The sequence below is a fragment of the Aulonocara sp. 'chitande type north' Nkhata Bay genome, linkage group LG7 (assembly GCF_057382095.1).
Source record: "Aulonocara sp. 'chitande type north' Nkhata Bay isolate Kocher_YH1m ecotype deep benthic linkage group LG7, A_spYH_male_GT1.1, whole genome shotgun sequence".
Taxonomy (NCBI): domain Eukaryota; kingdom Metazoa; phylum Chordata; class Actinopteri; order Cichliformes; family Cichlidae; genus Aulonocara; species Aulonocara sp. 'chitande type north' Nkhata Bay.
The window spans coordinates 35149230-35165389 of record NC_141350.1 but is presented as its reverse complement, the minus strand read 5'-3'; the positions used below and the strand labels follow the sequence as shown (position 1 = coordinate 35165389).

Here is a 16160-nt window from a genome sequence, read left to right as displayed (position 1 = left end):
TGGTGTCCTGGTAATCTGCTCAGGATGTACCCTGCCACTGGCCCTGCACTTTGCAATATCGGTGGAGCAGGCTAAGCTTAAGTATTATATAGCAGAACATTTTACCTGGAATGCAGCCCATTCCTCAGCAGTGTTCCTCCACAGGTAGAGGGTTGGTAAACCTGGCGGTCCAGGAGGTCCCCTCTCCCCCTTTTTTCCTTGTCTTCCTTCAGGGCCTGTCTTACCCTGTTTGTGAAAGATAAATCAATTTATGTGGTAAATAATATATTAGTTCTTGTTTTATTTAAAAGAGTACTGAACTTTGGCATAAATAACCTTAATGGGAGTTAGCAGAAGTCCACTGTGGACGATTAAGTAAAACATGTCTTGGATTGAAACTGAGGTTTAAATATTAGATACCATCTGAGATATTATTTCAGAAGCAGCTTTAACCTAACATATCATCATGACTTACTAGGTTATAAACAAGCTTCGGTTACCTTATCACCTTTAAACCCAGGGAGGCCCGGCTCACCAGGACAACCCTGTGGAAACATTAACTCTCAATAAATGAAAAAGACAAAAGCAATGTGGATAAATCAGCTGTCACGACACAAAACAGTATTTATCACCAACTTTAACAAGCCACAGATACGTGACAGTTTATCCCTGACATTTAAGACTTTTCTACTACTTTGTAGAAGCAAAAAAGTTGACCTGATAATACTCGATCCTTGTAAAACCTCACAGCTTGTGGCACATTGAGGACCAAAAGGTATTTATTTTACAAGAGCTCCCTCCCTACACCTACAACAATAAAACACTTTAAGATAGGCGTATCAGGTTATACTGTTCAGTAACGCTGTTGTAAATTGATAGGAACTGTGTGTGGCTTCTTTGGTGCTTCCTGTAGGATCTGGAAAAATTCAAAAATTTGGTAAATCTTGATGAATCTTTCAGGATTACTCTGCCTATGTTATGGATTCTGACCAAGTCTGAACACTAATTTACAGAAAGTTTGTTTAAGTCTGTCCTGAATCTTACTATAATGCTCGCTGTGTAGCTCTGTTACCTAACGCCTCCTTGACACATTAATTAATCTAGATGAAACTCACTATACAAACTGCCTAGGGTCCAGGCTTATCAACAACCACATAGATTTTGGGCATTAGTTTTACAACACTGAAATCCCTAAAAATCCTCAAATGTGAGTCCAGACTTTTTGACAACATAAAGCTTGCAATGCAAATTGATGGAAGGAAGACGGTGTAATCACTTCTGAAAAGTTTGAATATAATAAGTTAACTCATCTTTAGATTGACATTAGTGAGAGCTACCGTATGTGGTTATCAGGCAATTGATGTGAGTCAAGAAAAATTATCATCAGAGGTTTACATAGGTGTTGGTTAGATTTTGGATTTGACAGCCTTTTGAGTCATTTTGATAAATCATGTAAATACCTTTATCAATTAATTTTTGCAGCCAGGTACTTTCCTGAAACATGCTTTTTTCTACTTTGAGATAGGATTCAAGATGATCAAGAAGAACCTGTTGTGCCGCGTATGTGGACAGAAAAGCCAACAGGACATTTTCCCTCATGTTCGGCTGGGTCTAATCACATTAATCGTGCTGAGTTATTCTGTGGATTTTATGGCAGCGTGACTCCAGACGTAACCAGATGTGATGTCTGCTTTTGGTTCTGTCTACCCTGCAGTCACAGTTAAGACCCACTTCTTAAACCAGGTAAGTGTTCCAACTAGACAGTATGACCTGACTTTACTCCTCCCGACCAATCAGATAACTTGGAAGCCAAAGGGTAATCCTGTCATATTGGGTAATGCTATGACAAACGGCTGAGACTCCCTAAGCGCGAGCGCTCCCATCACAGCAACAAAGACATGTGGATCAGTGCATGTTTGAAGAGTGTAACCACCCCTAATCAGATTCATATGGCAGCTGATGGAGAACAGCGCTTGTAAGCTGTAAAAGCAAACAGTCGTTATACTCTTTTTCATTCACAAAGATTTTTTTTTCATCTCATCCAACAATGGACCGATATTATACATCCAATTTACTTTTAAACAAACAGGAAGGCCTTTGCTTTGATAAGCAAAATGAACAAGTTGAATAAACTCTGCCAAAAATTCTCACTGAGATATGGACATGAGAGAGAGCAAACTACAACAGATCATACAATAGAATTAAAACGGGTTTTAAAGAGCAATGAGAAGACCAAAAGGCCACTTACTTCCAGCCCAGGCGGACCCATTCGGCCAGGTGGGCCTCTCTGAAGCCGGTACATTTTGCCATCTGAGCCCAAAACCAGGTTTCCATCTCTAGACACAATGGCTACAGTTGCAGGGCGGCCTTTTTCTGGTAGTCTGCCTTTGTGCTCACGTCTACGATCAAACTGTATGGAAGTCTGCGTGGTGCGGGAGCTCCCCTTAACATCAGGTAAAGGTGAAATAGTCGTGGTCTCTTTGCTAGAATCTGTGGCGGATCTGGGATCTGAAGGAATCTTAGGAGGTGCAGGAAAACCTAGCGAGGGTTTCTTAGGAGAACCTCCAATGTCCAGGTCTATTATATCATCTGAAGGCTTTCCAGGAAACAGCGATGAAGTCCTCCCATTAGAATCTTTCTTCTTCTCTGTGGTAATGTTTTCCTCCATGTTTTTAGATGATAGTTCAGGTTTCCCTTTCTGGCTTCCCTTAGGTCCATTTCTGGAAGGTTTTAACCGTGGGTTCACTTGTCTGCCATTTTGGAAGATCGTATCCAACAAGTCAGTGTCCTCATCCACCAAAAGGACACCCCCACGACCTACTGAACCTTTCCGATTGGGTCTAGAAGGGACCGTCCCATCGCCTCGTGAACTTTCTCGACGCAGGAACGCATTCTGTCAAGAAAGAAAACAAGAATTGGGGCTCACATTCCATCTTTTAGACATCAAAGCAGGGTTTTTTTGGTTTGTAGCACTGTTTGATGTCAGCACTTGTATGAATCTTTCATTGTTTGGTTCTGCATTATTGTGGTGGAATGTTTGATGAGCTTTAAAAATACTAAGATAAAAATCAGCCTGGTGCAGTTTGAAATGTCCTTACTACCATTACCATCAGTCAATAGAAACGAGAACAATAGCACACTGACAGTAGAGACCCTGTTGATGAGAGAAACCAATGTCATGACAAGTGGACAAAAGCAAAACACACCATATAATCATTGTCAAATCAAAAGCTCTTTCTGAAAGCTGTCTGAAAAAAACAACAACACACTTTTTAAATGAACAAAAATTTATTATGTAATAAAGAAATGTTGGTGTTGGGATGGTTTTAAATCTAAATGACAAAAACCCACATTTTCCCCTACTACAGGCCTCTACACACAGAAAAAAACACTTTACTGACATCTGGCATTATTTCATTTTATCTGCCTTCAAGTTAGTTAGTTACTTTTAACCCATCTGGCAAATAAAAATGCACACCACCACAACTGATAATGGCATTTATTTTCTAAATAGTTAAATACGCTGTCTCTAATTAACATTTCAGCGGGTTACACTGAGATCCTAATTGAACCCAAAACTATTAAGAACTTCTCTTTTCGGCACTTAACCTTTCCAAAGTGCCCCAGTCTCTGCTCTTTGACCGTTACTGTAGGTCAGCCATCACATTTCTTACAGCATGGTTGGGATACCATTGCTGTTGTAAATAATGACAATAAAGATCTCCTCACCTAAACTATAAAAAGGAACATTTCTGCTCAAATTCCACGGCTTTACCTACTGCGACTTCTGCTATCCTCCAGCTGATACTCAGGTTAAAGCACGTCTATCTCTAGTTGGATCTTCGTCTTAGGTTTAACATCAATCTTGACAAGACTGAGTAGTGCATTTATATTTACAGCAGCTGTCTTTGCAGACTGTACTGTAAGAAATTTTACTTCAGTACAGACTCTAGACTGGAGCAACATAGGCTCCCTCTGTGTCAAACTCTGTTTTACACCTCCCCACAACAGTTTATACAGTTTAGAGCTTTAATCGACTGCTCTTTATTCTGTAATCGTTCATACTGTAAATCAGCTTTGCCAGCTGTCAAAATGTGAACTTATACATAGGCACGCACGCACACACACAACAAAACAGAGCAAAATGCTGGGCCCTAGGGAATGGAGAATAGTGAGAGAGGCCTTTCAGGGGAAAGGGACCACAGGGCTATAAATTTTGTTTGATGACCGTAATGGGCTGAAATGGAGAGCACAAAAGCGGAGCTAAGAGGCATATGGGAAGCAGAAGGACAGGAAGAGCAAAAGGAGGCGGGGGTTTACACATTGTGCAAAGGTCTAACACAAGATACAATTCAATAATCTCTCAGAATAGACGGCTTTCTACGCCAGGTCTATGTAACCGAATCGTTTATAGGAACTGGTCATCTGGAGATACGCAGACGTCTTGATCCTGGTACACGCACAATGTCACAAATCATGCTAAATAAACATTTTAACCAGTGAAGTCACATTGTAATTTTTTTAGTAACAATTCCAGTATCTTTTGGCACATAAGTGAAACTAGGTTTTGTGTTTGGACCATTAACCTGTGCCTTTTTTCAGCAGAAAAGGCACAGTGAGCAGAGAAGGCAACAGTTCATAACCCTTCCACGATATCTGAGAACTAAATAAAAGTTTCCATGGGACGTAAACAGAGTTATAGGAAAATGAGAGCAACAAATATTAGGAATACAAATGCACTGGAAAGATTGCAGATATGAGTATATAGATAGGCTCTGTTTTCTTGTTGGTTATAGTTGTTTATCAAGGAAAAAATCAATTCAGCATGCTCAATGACATGCCCAAACATCCAGAAACATGTCAAATAAGTTAAACATGGCTTTCATTCATCTGAAACAACAGGCCAACAATTAGCCTTGTGCAATGGGGCCAGTCAGCCGGGCCAGCAAAGGCCCGAGATAGGCAAGAGCCAAAGCCAGTGCCCCGAATGGAAACAAAAGCTCTTTCTCTTTTTCTCTTATCCCCGGCCACATTCAGTCAAACAGGCCCAGCTGATAACGTGACACTGGATCTCCTCTGGTCAACATCGTCTCCTCCACTTACCTCCCTTTCAGTCAGAGAGACTTCCTTATGAGCCAGCGCAGGTCATACTTAGTTGGAATACCATTATACATCTGCCAGTCAGCCAGGTGCTGATAGTTGTCAGTGACTACAAGCCTTTAGGATATATTGAATGTTATATGTTGTATTTTATATATTCCAATCTGTTACACATGTACACAAAATAAACTCAAAAATAAAAATCTACTGCTACAGGCAGCACGGTGGCACGGTGGTTAGCACTGTTGCCGCACAGCAAGAAGGTCCTGAGTTCAATTCCAACATCAGGCCGGGGTCTTTCTGTGTGGAGTTTGCATGTTCTCTCCGTGTTTGCGTGGGTTCCCTCCGGGTACTCCGGCTTCCTCCCACCGTCCAAAGACATGCAGCTTGTGGGGATAGGTTAATTGATTAATCCAAATTGCCACTAGGTGTGAATGTGCGAGTCAATGTGAGTGCGAATGGTTGTCTGTCCCTGTGTGTTGGCCCTGCGACAGACTGGCGACCTGTCCAGGGTGTACCCCGCCTCTCGCCCTATGACAGCTGGGATTGGCTCCAGCGCCCCCCGCGACCCTGAAAAGGATAAGCGGTAGCGAATGGATGGATGGATAAAAATATACTGTCATTGTGCAAAAAAGAAAAATAAATTCCAAAACATCTTATTTCTCTAAACTGAACACACATATGAAGCATGGGTATATCCTCCAGGTCTAAAAAATAAAGCCAACTAATGTCTTAAAATAAAATATTATAAAATAAATCTAATGGCTACCAAGGAGCAACTTTTAGCTGGAAAAAAGTCCACATGTACAGTACAAAGACGTATTGCTTAATTTATTACTTCAGTAAACACTTTTCTGATGTTTTTATTAACTCAGTTGCAAGTTTCCAATCTAATTTTATATAAAATGACATTCAATTTGTAAATGATTTTCCCCTTTAGAGTAAAATAGAAAATAAAACAGGCATGCTTTACAGCACTGACAAGTACAGTCATATCTGGTCTTAAAAAAGGACACACACGGCCAAGATGCTGAAGCTCAAGGCTTCAGAACTGATCTTCACAAACAAACAGGTGACGTCATGGTGGCTACATCAATCGCTTAGATACGGTCTATGAATCAAACAAAATATTTCTGCTGGAGATAATATCCAGAGTAGCAAATATGAACATGCAATCCTGTCTAAAAGAAAGTTTTCAAGGACACTTGACTAGCTGATTATCAGCCGATGAGACCGCCTCTGTGGAAGTAGATGTTTTGGCACTTTTGCTCCTGATCTGGAGCATTCAGGTGTTTCTTAAGACATTGCCACAGTCTTCTCAGGGGCAGCAGTCTCAGCAAATTCACCCCAAATTCAGGCTGTGCAATGCTTGGAGAAACTGCAAAAAAAATCTCACAAAAACTCTACAGGCCTCAGTTAGCATGTTAATTGTTAATGAAAGTACCTTTTGAAAAAGACTAAACAAGTAGGGCTTTTTTTGGAAGGGTTGCAAACACAAAGCTTCATCTTTCTAACAAGAAAGTGGAGCCAAGCTTAGGTTTGAAAAGTTGCATCTCAATAAATCCCAAGACTTCTGGAAAAATGCCTTTTACAATGATGAGACAAAACAAGATGTCTTACCATTTTTGGCAAAAACAAACCACCCATACCAAATGTCAAGAACGGTGGTGGAGGAGTGATGATTGGGAATGCTCTGCAACCAAAGAATGGGACAGCTTGTCCCATACTTTGGGTCACCGAGTCAATCGGGAACTTCTTTCTATACCAAAGTATTATAGGGTCAAATGTGAGGTCTGTCTCATAACTACAGCTTGGTCCAAACTGAGTCATGCGACAGGACAATGATCCCAAACACACCCGAAAATCTAAAACAGAATAGGCCCAGCAAAGTCCAAACCCCATCCTTATTGAAAAACTGTGGTGGGACCTTAAGAGGGCTGTGCATAAATGAATGCTCTCAATAAACTGAAACCAGATTTCCTTGTGACTATATCTATCCATCCGAAGAATCCTCAAGAGGCACTACTCAGTCCTGTTTGAGCAGCATTTGCTAAGAACCAAAGTGCACAGCTGTTTTTCTTAAACTGAAATCATATTTTTGCAGCCAGTGTATTAAGGATTTATGTATTCAGAGGAAACCTTTGAACTTGGAGATGAGTGCTACAAAGAGGATAACGAAGTCAAAGTGATAATGTACTGAAACACTGTCGGTTTGTCTAATTCTAAGGAATGTTTTGACAATAAAATATATCATGAAGTATGTTGCAGTCACACTGTTTATGGTTTAACAGTGGTGCTCACCACATTATACCATGTTTTTTTAAATCATATTTAGAGAGCAAAAAGTTGAGTAACTGTGGGTCAGGGGCCCACACTTGTACTTCTCTAACCTACACATCAGTATTGGACCTGTGTGAATGTTAGACACGGAGAATGAAGCTAATGGATTGTGTTTATCAACAGGTCTTCTCTACACTCTGTAACGGTCCTAGAGTATCATCAGGATAATGTTAAATGTGTTAAATGTGAAAAACAACTGAAATTCAAGTTTAAACTCTTCTCAGTCTAAGGTCACACCAAGGCTTCCATGAGTCATCTTTAAAACAGCAGTTTTAAAGATGATCTACAGAGCAGACGTTGCATAGCATGTGTCTGTGTAGTTATCCTGTCAAACAAAACTCTAATAATCCCAGCAAGTAACTCTATGAGCCTTTAAATCATGAGCCAAGATGATGTTTACACTCGATATCTCTCTAAAGGTTCTGTAGTAGCAGGCTCGAGAAAGCAAGCATGTTCAAAGTGTGTGTGTTTATGCGTGTGTGTGTGTTTGCTTTTTAATCCTAACAAGACTTCTCGAGTTGAAGGAACGGTGCAGCAACGGCACAGCCTGAGACTTGGCTGACTTTAAGTGACTGGGGAAATCCATGATTTTGTTTTATTATTATAATCCATATAATTTGTTGTTTTGGGGCTAATAATAGCAAATATTTTGAATAAAGATGAAAATTTTAGAAAACTAGTTTATCTTCTTTAATCTAAGTATGCCTGTTTAGACTGGACTCACACATTTGCACTGCAAACACAATGAAAATTGTAAGTAAAGGTACATGGACTGACTTATTAGTTACAATGAAACGTCATCTAGCAACACTTTGCTGCAGGGAGGAATCATGGCAAAGTTAAGTTTGGAAATTTTGCATATAATGATGTCAAGAAATTTCAAAAGACTTGGTCAAGAGAACAAAGCTTTTGTCACATATATGAGGTTTTATTAAGACTGCAAAGAGACAGTACCATGCAAAAAGCATGATGGATTCAGCCAGTATTGGTTTTAAAAAGATGAGCCAATTAACTGACAGGAAATGTGCCAAATGTCTTAAAGGCAACATCATTTGCATTCATACAAACACTTGACTAATAGATCCAGGTATTAAGGGCATAACTAAGCTTCTCCATTTGCTTTTCCAACCTTCAAGGCTGGAAGGCAACTACTGGCCAGACTTGCAGGGACTTGAATCTAACCTAATCCATCATATTGTCTTACTATCATCTTAGTTAAAATACCATTGCATGGTAATGCTGTTGGAATGACTTCCAGAATGACATCAGTTCCATTAAAACAAAGCAGGAGAATTTTTCATCCACTAAAATTTCATCCACTTAAAAAAAATAAAATAAAAATCTCAATTTAACTTATGTGTCACTCTTACACACAGTAAATAAAAGTTATGGCAGGTGTTCACAGGGCATAATTAATGGCTATCTACACAAAGCTCAAGTCTCAGGAGGCATATGGAGCTGACAGTAATAAGAAATCTATGGGGGCCTCACAGCCTGACAAAGATGCTGCAGGCTAGAGTGCTATTATCAACACACATGTGCACGCACACACAGACAATGAAGACTTGCTCCTACAAAGGCTAATCAAATGGCAAGGTCCATAAATCTCGCTAAGACACAGGTATGCAGACAAGACATAAGGCGAGGCAGGCACTACAGTGTGTGTGTGTGTGTGTGTGTGTGTGTGTGTGTGTGTGTGTGTGTGTGTGTGTGTGTGTGTGTGTGTGTGTGTGTCATGTGCATACAAGTCAGAGTGTGACTTCACTGCAGCTCAGCAGGTCAAGTGCGTGGCATTAACGGTGTCACGTTCAGGGATTTTAGAACCAGCGGGACCACCCATGTTAGAAATGGTACATTTAGTTGTGATCAAAGCATCCACCAGTTCAACAGTGGTGGTCTGGGAATGTACAATAAGATCATAAAGAATTATGGAGAAGAGGAGAAATACCTAAACTTTTCTTGCACAATAAAACTGCTCTCCAGCCTACTAAGTACTGGTAGCTGGATTTGCCAGATGACCAGAAATGCTCTCTCATGGAGGCCAACACAGACACTAGCCCTTGTGAATAACTCTCACATCCACAACAATATAAAAACAGATAATAAAATAATAAAATAACCAACAGAACATTTCTAAATGGGCAATGACTGTCACCAATGTTCCCATGAATCATAGTTTTCACAAAAAATGGTGCATTGATGTTCAAATTTTCCTTTGTTTTTAAGTAGTTTGAACCCTCCACAGAAGAGTTAGCCAGGCAAACCATAAACCATGCAGGGGTACATCTGTCTAATGCAATGTTCTGAATCCAAGAAAGTGACCAAGGGGTCTATCTTTTCTACTAAATGTTCTCATCATTAATGCAAATTGTTTCCGTTACATATGAAAGATCCCTGATTTGAGACCAGGAGAAGAGGCTGAAGGGTCACCGGAAAGTGTATTCCACGTGCTGTTCACAAGCCTGGATAAATGTGAGAATGAGAATCTCACTATACTGTTTAGTGTTACTAAAAAAAAATTCAAGCGTGTTTAAGCATAAGACAAATAATTAAAGAGTTAAGGTTTTAGAAGGTTGCTTTTATGAGCATCTTTAGGGTATTTATAAGTTGAAAATCACATCAGTTGCAACCTTGAATTAATTAGAACCAAAAGCATCCTCAGCCAAATTAAAAGCACCTCCACACTGAGTGCACTTCACTCCTGTCCAGAGTCTTTGCATCAGAACAGAAAACTCCAAAGAAAAGGTTAAAATCAGTACATGTATGAGCCGTAGTAGGGAGTACCTTTCCATCCCGTCGTCTTTGACCTTGTACATGCAACCCCAATAAATCCAGCAATAGGCATCCCAGGAGCAAGTACCAGCCAACATGGTAGAGCATGACTGCAGGACACTGCGGGTCTGTCTCCACTTGAGCTCAGCTCCAATTGTACACAAAGGCAGACCTCTGCACAGAAGGCTGATCCAGCTCCCAGGAGACACACCCACACACCTACTGGGTACACACTCACCACCCAACCATACAGGTTATATAAATAATACATCTAATCTGGCTCATGAAGAGACTAGCACAGCCAATTAACCCTCAGGGTGGCCTGGGTAACTAGTAGTGACCGTAACAACTGCAATATAGGTCCAATTTGAATGTTGAACTCTTGTGAATAATAAATATGTTCTATTCTCTCACCCACAAAATTTCAGAGCAGGCGACGGCTGTTCTAAACTTATTAAATCCACAACATCCAAATTGCCAGCTCTTAACTAACCAAGACTGAGGTTGTGAGTGAACTTCTGATCGCAGCAAGCTATTGGCACTAAACTCAAACCGCAACACCATGGGCAACTAAAAATCTGCTTGAATGAATGCAGTGACTGCTCGTTCCAACCGAGCAGAGCGCGATGAAGGAAAACAGGGATAAGGAAGATGTGAGGGAATCCCCACTGCTTTTGCACATGGTTAGAGGCATGCACAATAAAAAAAAAAAAAAAAAAAAAAAACCTGTGGTGGAATTAGGGGAGGGGAAGCCACAGTTCCCAGATTCAGTGAAATAACCACAGCTGAGAGAACTTGTGAGGGGAAATATTCATTGTGGATTCTCTGAGGTTGGCTTGATTTACATTTATTGTGTCGATGCAGAGAGGAGACCCCGTCTGCATTAAAGTCAAAAACAGCAGGGCACCTCAGTGTCACCGGAAGCATTACTTCATGTCTATTAGGACCAAAAGGCGAGGTGGTCTAGGACAAACAGCGATATAAATAAACAAGAGCAGGGGGAGGTTGATTCAGGGTGAACAGAACCTCTGTGGATGCTTTTGAACTGCGCGGCAGATGTGCAGGCTAGGGGGTAAATCAGTGATCTCTTTTTAATTTTAAACTACTTCCCGGCACATCTTCTTCCTCACCACATAATGGCTTCCAGAGGTCTCTTGTGTCTGCACTGAAAACGCAATTTTTATTGAACTTTAACAGCTGGGACTTGAATCACAGGTATTTCTGCCCTCATGAAAGCTAATGCGCTGATGTAGCACTCGTATAACAAGTTTTCATCACCTAGCATGTAACCATTTATCATCACAGCCTAGATGCCCTGTTCTAAATTACAGATGCGGAGTGGAAAATTATCAGTACGAGCATGTCGGGGCTTCTCGTGTGGAGAAAACGGTTCTGCGCTGCTTAGCGACACAGGGAAAGAAGTGGCTACGGAAACATTTCTTCAATCCTCTGTTTCCATCTCCTCCCTCACTTTCATCCAAGCATCTCTGCTTCCTTTTGTTCTTCACGGTTTGACTTGTCTGTAATTATTTTATATTGGAAACAGTTATAAACCACGCTACGCAGATGAAAAATTATTGCTGGATGTATGCTGACGTGCATAACAGAAAAGCTTGACAGCATGCAGGGCCATCGAGCTGACATAAAAACAAAGAAATATCAATCAGATACACAAAGCATGCTCCCTCATCCTCGCTCTCTAATTAGGCAATATTTGAAAATAGCAAATGTTGCATGCCCTTCACTGAGCCTTTGATGTATCAACAGAAAACAACAGAAAAGCATGCCTTTAGCGCCAAAATCGATCCCACCAGATGATTGTTTTAATATGAATCTAATATGAATATTATGTTGTCTTGAGGAAAATAACTTTTTATCTGTTCCAACATATTTGAACTGCAGTGTATCAACAGTTTGGTTGAAGAGACCTCAGTCTTGGAGAGCTTGGAAAGATCTCAAAGTGTTTTGTGAAACAGATTTTATTGACCTTTTGAAGATATGGCTCCAAGTAAATCCTAATGAAGCGATAACTTAACACAAGGGTGAAAAAAAGAGGGAAGCTACCATGTGAACAGTATTGGTTGAAACCTCCGAGGAGTTTCTCAGAGTGTCTCAGATGGCTGCTTGTAACTGGCTTAAATGTGAATTCCATAAACTCCTTGGTTAAAATGCCTACCTATCATTTCAAAAGAAGATTTAAATTAATGCATTATTAGGAGCTTGGCTACTTTACATGACACATACATGCCAAAAGCAACAGCAGACTAGCAGACTGCCAGTTTTGCATCTGCTATTTTTAATGAATAAACTGGAGCTCCTAACCATCCTCCTGCTCTAAGGGCCAATTATATCCTCATTAATGTAATTATCTGACAAACATCACAGCTAGTTTTGTGGTTAATTGTGCTAACAGCCTGTGAAAAAGAAGTTTTGCTGAGTAGATTTCTAGTATTTTTTTAACATGTTACTTAGCACTTATTAACAGGTATCTGCCTCATGCGGGATGCATCTGCTGGTTTGCATATTCAGTTTTCTATGCAACCTTGCTAATGCTAACTGGTAACTTAAAACATGTTTTATTTTTGCTGTTTTCATGATTGTGATTGGTGGCATATGCCAAAACTGATTCCACCCTTTGTAGCGCAGCTTACTTTGTCATGTTTCTCGGGATTTTTGCAACCTGATGCGCAGCCAGCGTGGGCAGGTTGAAGATACAAGCCTATGAGTGCAGGTATTACTGTAACATCTGTCAAGATTTCCTTTCTATTTCAGCTTGTTTTACTCCCAAGTGGCAACATGTATCACTCAGCAGGAGATTGCAATAGGTTGAGGGCACCCCAGCCACCAGTGCAAATGGTGACCGGCTGTGGCGAGGTCACAGTTGACATGTGACACAACTAATATCTAGAACCATTTTAAGTGCATCTATTAGGGTAAAGATGATAAAGGAACGTGAAGTATTCTGGCATGAGAAGATGTTGACTTTCACAATAATGCGATATGAGAGGAATGCTTTGCAAACAGGATTTTTTCTTTGTTTGTTAACCCATTAAGCCAGTAGCCTATTGAACACATGGTTAAACATACAGACTTTTTAATTATACACATTTCACATGTGAAACTGCACTCCCAATTTAGTCAGTCACTGCTCCAAATGTGATCAAATAATGTTGGACTATCTCTTACTCCTTATTAACATCCTTACCAATCAAGAAATTTAAAAAGGAAAAAAAAAAACCTGTGAAAATTGAAATTTTACGCATTTTAAGCATGAGAACCAGTGGTTCTCAGGTGTTTTCTGCAAGGAAACACTTCCAGAGAGGTGAAAAAAGTTAATGCAACTGCATGACAGAATCAGCAACAGAATCGCTTTCAAATTCCAAAATATAAATTCAGTTTAGTTATACTGTATTGTATTTTCCCTTCTGACTGAAGCCTGACTGGCAGCAGCTTTACACCCCACCAGCCACTAAAGAGGCCTCTAGGATGGAAGAGATCAATGATAATTTCCAAACTTTCTGTCCATACAAGTGCACAAACACACACTACAATAGCAATAACCTCCTTAATCACTGAAGAAGTATCTCATGTCCTTATAGGGTTGAATCCAGGCTAACCTGACCATCTTACAGTCTCTTCAGACCAGCTGGATGACCTGGTCTTAGCATTTGTCTTCAGCCAAAGGTCAGGTGTTAAATGAGGGGAAAAGGGAGTTAAGTTGCTACATATGTAAATAAGACAGCAAATCCATGTTAACACATCTGTTCCATCAAAAATATATTTTCATTTATCAACCTAAAATGGGTAATTCATTAACAGGCACACTCCTCAATGCTAAGGCTACGTCATGACATCAAAAATGACACCTCACGTAAAGCAAGCCATTCTTGCCAGTTTAAGCAAGTCATGGAAAAGTGTCAGAATGATGGATCATTTTTCCCAAACCTCTTTGCTTTTGTCTCAGTGGGACAGTTAAAAGCCATTGTTTGACAAGATTTATGAAAGGGGACTTCTCTAGAGACCCTAACGGAAACACTTGGAAGGGACAAGACATGGAACAGGGAACATTAACTCCATAGGCGCGTGTGTGTTTCCCTGCCTGTCTCTGACACTGTTAGGAATCGTGTGTAAGCAGTGCTGTAACTACAAAACCCCTTCAACAAACTGGTTTCAGTTGCCTGGTAACCTTCAACATAGAGAAACAATCAAATGCAAGCTTCGTCATGCTCTCCAGCACTACCTCCTTCTTTCCCCCCTCTTTCTGAAAAATATGCATTTTGCACATGGAAAGAAATCTGAACACATGCCTTCTAGTAGACTATAACGTTGGGAAGCTAATATGTTGATTACTCCAACAATTGATCAGTTGTTTAACCGTGTGGTTCTCTAACTTTTTGCGGGCAGGGAACCCCCACATGCTGAAACATTTTCAGGGACTTCTGTGTAATCCTAACATCAATACAGCAACATTTGGGTTCTTCTGGACTGAAATATTTATCCATGTTCATGAGCTAGCTGACTCACGAGTCAGGTGACACAGCAGCAGGAACAGTTTGAGAAGTTAGTTACATATGCTGCAAGTTTCCATTGGCCCAAAGATGAAGTGGGAGAAAATAAAGAAAGGGAAAAAGATTCACAGCTTTCTCATTTTATTATCTGTACATGCACTAATAGCACAGCTTGAACCCATTTTGATGACTACTTCTTTATCCCAATAAAAGTCTGCCCAACAATATAAAACAGCCCTTAAAAACATGCCACAGTACATATCGATGACTTAACATTAAATGTCTTGTACAAGGAAAACTCTGACCTGAGTGATTATGTAAAATAGGTGAAAAACAACATGTGTTCACAATTTGAGAAGCTGTAAATGACAAAGAGAATTTGCAAAACAAAGTAACTCTGACTAATACGGGACAAGTTAATTATAAATTCAAAGCGGTCAGATTACGCTCAGGTTAGCGCTGACTTTGTGATTACATGTTTAGCTAAGGCCCATGACCTCCAGTGCCATTTAAAATCTTTGTGCACATTTGAGGTGCTGTACATTGACTGGTTGAAAGCCATGTCTCTAAAGAGAGTACCTGTCAAGGGGGGCCCAGAAGGGACATTCATCAAATCAGGAAACCCCAACAAAGAGGCCCAGCAGTCAGAAATGTTAGGTTTCAAAGACGACTGCAGCAGACCTCAACAAAAGAGAAATAGGTCTTGTTAATGTGTTGCTATATTTACTTTCTTTAGAAATGTATTTTTTTTAAAGAAGGGAAGAGGGACCAGAAGAGAGCCAGAGGCAGCTTTACCACCGCAAGCATGGTTTGCATGGCTATAATGAGAGACAGACAGCAGAAAAAACAATTATATCCTTTATTCTCTGATTTATTGTTACCTACATGATAAGCCGTGATCATCACTCACTTTCACTTGTAGCTAAGTACAGCTATTTAGTTGCACAACAATGCCATGCAAAAATTTCATCAGCAAAAACAAAACAAAAACAAAAAAACAAAAAACTCAAGGATGCAAAGACTTAAACAGATAGAAGAGGACAGAGACATGGAAAACGGAAAGACGGAATCAGACGCAGTAAAAGACAGAAAATAGAAACAGATGAACAGACAGAGAGATAATTACGTGAGAAAATGTGATGCAGCCATATGAAGAAGATTTCAGTGACTATTAAGACTGATCTGGGGCAGCTTGTTCCTGGAAAAAACCCAAAAAGTCCCGACAACACAAAACAGCAGGAGAGGTCTTGGTCATGTACATCATCAAAAAAGAATCCCAATGCCATCCTGATGTAGAAGCTTCTGCCTGGCGGGGCTAGCGTGGCACGGCATGGCCCGTTTGTTTTTTTTTCTTAAACATTCAAGGTTGCAGTAGCTTCTCTGGCTATAAACTGCTGCATTTTTTAAAGACAAACAGACCCTCACTGATTATTTAAGGTATGTTTTGTATACACAAAAATG

General features: G+C 40.2%; 1 protein-coding gene across 1 annotated transcript in view; it reads right to left on the bottom strand.

Annotated features, from left to right (window-relative positions):
- The window catches only part of LOC147325607 (uncharacterized), a 121846-nt gene that overhangs the window by 55713 nt on the left and 49973 nt on the right, over positions 1-16160 (bottom strand). The window contains exons 7-9 of the mRNA XM_086300183.1: positions 2228-2872; positions 480-524; positions 106-225 (exon numbers count right to left, since the gene is read on the bottom strand). Of these exons, the coding sequence (XP_086156309.1) occupies positions 106-225; positions 480-524; positions 2228-2872 (810 nt within the window). The remainder of the gene's footprint in view (positions 1-105; positions 226-479; positions 525-2227; positions 2873-16160) is intronic.